The sequence below is a fragment of the Nicotiana attenuata genome, chromosome 1 (assembly GCF_001879085.1).
Source record: "Nicotiana attenuata strain UT chromosome 1, NIATTr2, whole genome shotgun sequence".
Classification (NCBI taxonomy): domain Eukaryota; kingdom Viridiplantae; phylum Streptophyta; class Magnoliopsida; order Solanales; family Solanaceae; genus Nicotiana; species Nicotiana attenuata.
Window position 1 is genome coordinate 21426621 of NC_031989.1, and position 8442 is coordinate 21435062.

The following is an 8442-nucleotide window of genomic DNA, read 5'->3' on the forward strand; positions in this document are numbered from 1 at the left end:
TCTACAACACTTAAAATAAAAAGTGAAATGGAATATAAATTGGTCGAGAAAAAGAACCGCCATAGTCGAAATTTGGGGAAAATTATTGGTAGTAACACTTTCAAATAATTTGATAGTTTACAAAATATTTATGCGATAAACGCTAAATTTAAAGAACTAATGATAGTAAGCTTCTTTAAAGCAACAAGTCAATGTGTCCTAAAACTTGTAGATTCCATTAATTAAGGAGACAATCTTACAATTATTTGCAATTTATTGATGAAGATGCTACTCACATGACAAAGTCAAGGAATCAATCCCAAAATTAATTTTCTCAAATTTATGATACTTTCTTCTGACTCGAAAAGCATGGAATGCGTACTGCGCACTCCGCGTACGACATAAGAAATCACTTTAAAGTCTTAAAGCTCTCCCTTTTCACAGTCCCCTTCTGACAAATTTTCAAAATAAAGAATAACAAAACCATAAAGGTACAACAACTTAAAAGCGATGTACAACTACAATCAACACCACATACCATAACATTTGTTTTACAGTTGTTTTCGCCAGTCGGAAAATTAAAGTGTTTATAAAAAAGGGTAACTTTAACAAACATAACAAACAAAAGCAGAGCCACTGAGACGTCTCAATTTAACGTCGTGAAAACAAACGTTGATTCTTCACGGCAGAAAGTGATATAATGGACGGAATTGAAAAATTAGCCGTCTAAAACGACCTCACTCCTCATTTTCTCTCTCTCTCTCCTCTGCAACTCAACAGAAGAAGAATCAGAACCTTTTCTCACTCTTCACCTTTTTTTCTCTTTCTCTACATATCTCACACACCTTGCCCTCATTCCCACCTAAATACTCCCTACACTATTCCTCACTTCTCCGTGTTCGACGGCCGCCGGACGGTGAAACAGTAGGTAAAATCACGTCGTTTTTTTTTTGTAAATAGCAATTTAATATTTATGATGACGGCGTTGTATTATTTATAGATATGTTCATTAATTTGCTTATTTACTTATTTAAATTGTAGAAATTGAGTCTATATGATATATGGAAATTCTGAGGGTTTTATGGGTAATTTTTGTGTTTTTAATTTTTTTTTATTACTGCTTTTTTCGGCTTTCATTTCGGATCTCTGTGACCTCTGTAGTGTTTGGTACTTACTTCTAGGGTTTTTGCGACTGGTTTTGATTCCAGTAATACTTTCTCCGATAAAGTAGCAAATGAAATCGACTTTAGCTTTTCTGTTAGTCTTATTTCTTAGGTTTTTTTTTCTTCTTTTTTTTTTCTGGTGAAATAAATCTTCAAGGGGTTATACGGATCATTTGAGCTGTATTTATTGCATATGGTACTTTTTTTTTGCAATTTTATTATTAATAAGTGTATCCGAGATTACTCACTGCTTTATCAGATTTGGCAAATGTTGTATTGCAAATTTTTTATTGAGAATTGCTGTTTGATTTTGAGCGAGAAATTGAACATCCTTATTCCAAAACTGTCAGATTCACAGCATTTGCAGTGCGCTTAAGGTACTGTATAGATCACAAGTATTGTGTTGGAAGGGAAACATATTTGGGTGAGTGATCTATGTAGGATGTTGCTGACCAGAGTGATTTGTCGGAGTTCGGAGGGTAACGTCTTGAATTTTAGTCTGTAAAATGCCACCAGATAGTGTTATAGGATGTTCTGTTGTGAGAGCGAAGAGTAGGAGCTTGAATTGCCTTGAAATTGTCAAGGTAGTATAAAATGTATTGAAGCAGCATGTCTGGAATCATTTTCTTTGTTCATTGTTTTCATTGATATTTCTTGTTTTTTTTGTCTACCAAAAGGATTATGCAGTGAAGACATAATGTGCAATTACAAGTTGTGCATGTCAATAATTTTTGCCGATAGTTTTTTGTGAGTTCTGACTTCATTTGTTTTTATTGTTGCAGAAAATTAATATCTCCAATTTTCATCGTCTAGTGAACGTGCTGGTATTATCATTGATGCGACTCTTTAGCTGCCTATGAATTTCACATTTTGTATCTAAGAAAGCATGGGTTCAGCTTGTTGTGTTGCTGCTGGAGATAGAACGGTTATAAATGGATCAACCGCTGAAAGTTTGCAGAGGAATGTCCGGTACTCGCCTTCGTGGAGCTTTCGTTGGGATAATCGGGGGCGTGTTGCTGGGGAGGAGACATCAGTCAATTGGTCTTCTGATGGAGTTGGTGGAAATGATAGATTAGAGTTTAAATCTGGAACAACCTTAGAAACTCTATATGCATCTGAAGAGGGCAGTCCATTGGATAGTTCCCGATCACTTGCATTGCAGAAGTCACCAGTTTCTGATTGCAACACGGTGAACTCAACGCTTCCTCTATCTGGTAAACATCAACATGGCTCTCTCTTCACTTCGTTTGATTGTAGGTGCTAATACCTGATGCTTCTCAAAAATAAGGATAAAGGGATGTGAACGTACTGACTGTGTATTGAAGAGCTTGCTTTCCGTTTTTTCCTTTCTTTTTGAATAACACGCTTTCTCTCCTTTAAGTGCATGAAATTGGACGTTTAGTTCCATGTCTGCATTGTGAGATTGGTGTTTGGGAGGAAGAGGAGAATTTTGCCGTATGTTGGTGGAGTGTGGAGCCATAAGTAGATATATTTCATCAGTCTTAGTTAAGCAAATAAATAAGTCAGTTGAAAGTTACAACCTCGAGTTCTCTTGTGAAAAATGATCATTTGGGTTTGATATGTTCTGGTGGATTGGATGAAAGGATAATATAGTCCTAGACCTGATTTTTGCACTCCATGCGGTGGGAGCTGAAGTGAATGATGTGGTAGAGGTCTACTTTTGCAGGAAATTCTGAAAGAAATTTAAAATGATTTTCTTGTTTTATGCTGTTTTGGGTTGTATGAGATGCTATTTAAGGGAGGTCAGTGGTGTCTGAGATATGCAAACCTAAGATTTAATGGTCATTGAGAGAAATGAGCTGGTTTTCATCATGACAAAAGTTTGGGCTCTCATTCATCCTGCAAAAAAAAAAAAAAATTATTAACTTGTCACTAGCTTAAATGATTTAGATGAATGGTCCTTGAGCCTTATTTTTCTGTTAGTGAAAATATAAATAATTGGTTTTAAAAGCTTCAGTTTATTTTTCATCAAGTTGGGGTTCAAGTACTTGGTCGATAGAAGCTTTTGATTTCCCAAGCATTCTTTTTTCAATGCAAATCAAGCCATGATACATCGTGTCACCGACTTTGATCTCCAAGCATTCTTGTATTCTATGTACAAATGAGTTTATTTGAATGTGTAATCGAGTAGGCACTAATGTATGTGATGAGTACTTTTTCTTTCTTCCCACCTCTTTTATCTCAAAAACAAGATTATCCACTAAATGGTTCTGTGTTTGGATATACATTTTTTCTGCTTTTGTTTGACCATGCTCTGCAGCTTTTAGGAAGAAATGGTGTGATTTTTATTTTCCATTTTAGCTTGCAATTTTTTTTCTTGTTATGGTTAACTCCAATGAGTTCTTGCCTAGGAGTCGACAGTTTCTCTTTCCCACGTTGCTCCTTTGAACTCCAAACCTCTTGGTTGGAGTTGAGAGTTATCCAAAGCAGACATGTGTGGTTTCCATTTTTGAACTTTTTTTCATATGCGAAATGACATGCATATAATTCTTCTCAGGCCTTTTTTCTATGATTAAATGATGTTGACACTCATTTTGAGGGGAGGCAGCTGGAATTTGGTTTGTTCCTCCGGCCCTCGGTCACACCACAGAAATGTAGCCTCATATGTAATGATGAGGCTTACGAATTAGCTTTCTTTTTCCTAGTTAACAGTCTGTGGTCTTAATTCGTGTTATATTGCAATAGACAGTAGTTTTGCATGGTCAGATGGTGAGTATCACATAAATCCATTACTCTTTATCATGTGTAGACAGTTAGTTGGAAAATACCTGGTTATAAGACATTATTGACTTATTCAAACATTATTAGCAGATTTCATTTGATTTCATTTAATCATGTTTGAAGCTAGAAACCAATCATCATGCTCAATTTGACATAAATTTACTCAGTAATATATATTATGACCTATTTTACATGTCTTAAGGTAGACGTCACTTTTAGTAACCCCAAGATCTATTATAGCCTGTTTGGCCTAGCTAGAAAAGTTAGTTTATTTTGAAAAGTGCTATTTCTAAAAGTACTTTTGGAAGAAAAGCAGTTTGTGTTTGACTTATCTATCCAAAAAACACTTTGGAGCAATAATTTGGGTTTGGCCAAACTTTTCAAAAAAGTGCTTTTTAAGTATCAAATTACGAATAAGGACATGAATAGATTTACTTAATTGTTAATATTATAAGTAAATTAATAATCTCAAAAGTTTGTTATTAAATACGATAATTAAATCTTTTCATTCTATTTAAGTAGAATATGAAAATAAAATTTAGAAGTACTTTAATTATTTTAAGATAATTTAAATATATTAAAAAGTCGTTCAGCAAATATTCTTTACCCCTGACGTTACTATATATTAGAAAGCTCCCCTAAAAATAGAAGAAATAGTTTGACATTAATATCCTAAGTATTAGATATAAAATAAGTAAGGTTGTTTTGCTATATACTGTATTTTGTTAGGGGTATTTTTGGTAGGAAGAAAAGTCAAAATTGCTTCTGCTTCGGGAAGAAGCTACTTTTTCTCAGAAACTACTTCTTCCCAAAAGCACTTTTTTCCCCCAAAAAAGCTTGGCCAAACACCTTAAGTTGATTAAAAAAAGTACTTTTAGGGAAAAAAGCACTTTTTGCCTTTGAAGAAGCTTGGCCAAACAGGCTATTAAGATTCAAGATATTAGAATAGGATATTCTGTTTCGTGGCCTTGGGTTCTATATGACATGAAAGAAAAACTGATGCACTGTTGGTAGACAATAAATGCTGTTCGTACTTCGTAAAATAACAGTAGTTTTCTTGCCTTTGCAGATCAATCGGTTGTGAGAAATTCCACAGAGGTAAGAGCAGAGCAGTTATAAGTTTTGCTGGAGTTACTTTCCAGGCATGTTTTGTAAGTTTTTGACCTTTCTGATTTCCTTTCTTCTGGTAATTAGGTCAAAGAATCAATTGAGTCATCAGCAGTTCCATGCCCCTCTCCTGCTCCGTCAATTCCCTCTGTTTCATCATTATCTACATCTCCTTTATCATCAAGAAGTCAGCTGCTTCCTGCAAGCTCTACTCCTTTGCCTCACTATTCTTCTGGCCACCAGCTCGGACGGCAAGTTTCTGATAGTCATACACCAGGGATAAAGTCACCTACTTTCTCAATTTCTGAAGAATCATCATCCTTGGTGCTCCCTGGTTGGAGTAATGAATCAACAAGAGCCTCTAATGGTGGATCATCAGATGGATGGTCTGTTCCTGCCTTCTCTGACCTTGCAAATCCTCGTAGAGAAAGGTGGTCATTTGATAGTGAATCCATGAGTTTCCATCGTGACAAGGTAAGCAGAGCTAGTGGTCGAAGTTCCAGTTCACCTTCTGTAGATCTCCAAACCTGTGGCATTTGTACGAAGCTGCTAACAGAGAGAACTTCGTGGGCCTCAAATGAACTTGCTGTTGTTTCTGTTCTAATTTGCGGCCACGTTTTTCATGCTGAGTGCTTGGAGAGTATGACACCTGAAATCAACAAGTATGACCCAGCTTGTCCTGTTTGTACTTTTGGGGAGAAGCAAGCATTGAAGATGTCTGAAAAAGCAATGAAAGCTCAGATGGACTTGAAAGCTCGAAAGAGATTCAGGAATCGGATTGTTGACAGTGATTTTAGTGGCAATCTTGGAATGTTTGATCGACAGAAAAGTAGTGAACATGGCGGAAGGTGTCTCAAGATGAGCTCAAGTTCCAGCATGAAGAGCTCTTCGGGAAAGCCCTTCTTGCTGCGTCATTTTTCATTTGGTTCCAAGGGGACAAAACCCTATACCGAGAGCCTGTCCACCCGGAAAAAGGGGTTTTTCTGGACAAGATCTAGCAAGGAGTAAAGCTTCTTGGTGGATGATAATGGTAACAATATAAAATGTCTTCACAAAGAAATTTATCTAGGAATATCATAATGTTCTCTTGCCTATTATATTTTCCCTTGTTCTGATAGATTTAGATCACAAATATCCTTCACTAGTAATGTATCTAAATCTCGTGTTCTGACTAGTGAATTGCATTGTTTCCAAAATCTGCAGAAGCCGCGGGTCAGCTCTCTAAGGATAGTAGAGAGCCATAAAAGCGTCAGGATCTTGCTGGCGGATATGGATTCCCAGAATTTAGGTTAGCTTTTGAAGTATACAATGTAAGAAATTGGGAATACAATACAAGTTGACTAATGATCGATTCATTATATAGGAAAAGAAAACAAAAAAGTGCATAGTATCCGTTGGTAGTTTTTTCTTGGTGTACATTCAAGTTTGTTTTGTTCCATGTTAAGGGGGCATGAAATTATCCCGAAGACTGTCTGGTCTAGATTCTTCTATTCTGCACCAGGTATCTAGATTATATGTATATGCCTGCCTAAAGATGTAATGATTTTTTAGCCCTTGTACGTGGGATATTCTGTCTGGCCATCTCTTTATCTTTGATATTGTGCTCAAGATTCAGTTACAGTTGCATCTTTCACAATCCTCATTTACGAAAGGCTAGTTACTTTTACCGTAAAGTAACTGCATTTGTTACTTCATGGCATCTGCAGCATGGAACCATGATTTTGTAGGGGTCCATTATTATGCCAGTGACGTCGGCAATAGTGAAATATTATTTGCACTTAACTGGAAAAGAATCAAACACAAGATACCTGAACTAGTAATGGTACATAAAGCTTTTGAAAGACAAATATCATATATACGTGACGCGAAATGTAATAGAGCCGCTTAACTCCTGTCTCACGACTACACGTACCACAAATACACAATCTAAATTTAGAAAAAAGAGAATGTAGGATTTAATAAATAAAACAAAAATGCAACGACTTACAGTAGTTCATAAATAAATATTTGTTCAACAAAACAACAACATATCCAGTAAAATTTCACTAGTGGGGTCTGGGGAGAGTAGAGTGTACGCAGACCTCACCCTACCTCGAAAAAAATATTTGTACAACAAAAAGTGAAGAAATTTGTATGATCAAATTACTTTTGTCTGCAACTATTTTTGTCTATAACAAAAGATGAAGATTTAGAAGCGTTAGAGATCTGCAATAATAAATTAAATTACATAAAACTGCCAAAATTATCCATAGGAAGGTATGTGACCTGCAAAACTTGATTTAGAAAGTTTTATAGTATATCTCATATAACGTCATGTACTAATATACATTTTTAAGTCTAGTAGTTGTAACAGATAGAGAACCGTATTGTCCTCTAGCGGTGTAATTTAGCAGAATCAAGATGATGCTTTCGAAACGACTCAATCTGAATTCTATTGTCGTTTTACACCAACGACGTGTCCTAAAACTCCTACGTGGCAGCACCAAGCAGCTTACGCGATGCTATTCCTGCATACGTGTGACCATCCCGTTAAACGCACTCATGCAGAAACAGCTGCTGCTCCACCGTTTTTTACACTATGTTTTCCTTTTAAAATCACCAGTTAGCTTTTCCGAAAAAGAAAGAAACACTGATATCCGTTTTGTTCCATCTCCCTTTCAATTATCTTTGAATATATTTCGTGAGAATATGGCGGACTTACGTGATGAGCATGGAAACCCAATTCAGCTAACAGACCAATATGGACACCCGGTTCAGCTGACCGATGAGCATGGAAACCCCATGCACCTTACAGGGGTTGCCACCACGGCCGGCTCTGGTGTTGCTCCAACGACTGTTGGTGGAATACTGCACCAGCAGCCACAGTCAGTAGAAACGGCTGCCGGCTCTGGTGTTGCTCCAACAACTGTTGGTGGAATACTGCACCAGCAGCCACAGTCAGAGCAAAAGCAACAGCTGAGAAAAGAACAGCAACTACAACAAGAGAAGAGACAACAACAGGAGGAGAAACAACAACAGGAGGAGCTCCACCGCTCCGGCAGTTCAAGCTCTAGCTCTGTATGATCTCTTATATTTCTCATCTCAAACATGACCCCTCATAAAAAAAACGACCCCCCCCCCCCCTCCCAAAAAAAAAAAACATGACTTCTCATAGTACTACTTTTCAAGCTGATTTTTTTTTAGGTGTTCCTTTCGACCTCACGAGATTTTGTTTTTTTTAGTACATTCTGTCTTTCAATTCTGTATACCTCGATGAAATTCCCTTTTCTCATACTGTGAAAAGATCTTTTTTTTTTTTTTAGAAGTGCAACTTAACTTGTGTTCATTAGTTACTATTCTAAGTTCTTACTTGTAGGTCAGCGTTACCTTATGAATCCTGAATAATCGTTATTTGAAGTCATTAGTCCATCATAAACATATTTTCACGTAGTTTATTAATTACATTTTAATT

The 8442-nt window shown here is 36.5% G+C and overlaps 2 protein-coding genes across 2 annotated transcripts in view; both read left to right on the forward strand.

The window, feature by feature from the left end:
• On the forward strand, window positions 695-6599 carry LOC109213432. The gene is made up of 5 exons (XM_019377262.1): window positions 695-907; window positions 1925-2356; window positions 4954-4982; window positions 5079-6021; window positions 6195-6599. The coding sequence occupies exons 2-4, from the start codon at window positions 2029-2031 to the stop codon at window positions 5997-5999; spliced, it is 1278 nt and encodes a 425-aa protein (XP_019232807.1). The 5' UTR covers window positions 695-907; window positions 1925-2028; the 3' UTR covers window positions 6000-6021; window positions 6195-6599.
• LOC109213515 (late embryogenesis abundant protein) overlaps window positions 7595-8442 on the forward strand; it is a 1807-nt gene continuing 959 nt past the window's right edge. Inside the window, exon 1 of the mRNA XM_019377355.1 lies at window positions 7595-8048. Within this exon, the coding sequence (XP_019232900.1) occupies window positions 7680-8048 (369 nt within the window). The 5' untranslated portion in view covers window positions 7595-7679. The remainder of the gene's footprint in view (window positions 8049-8442) is intronic.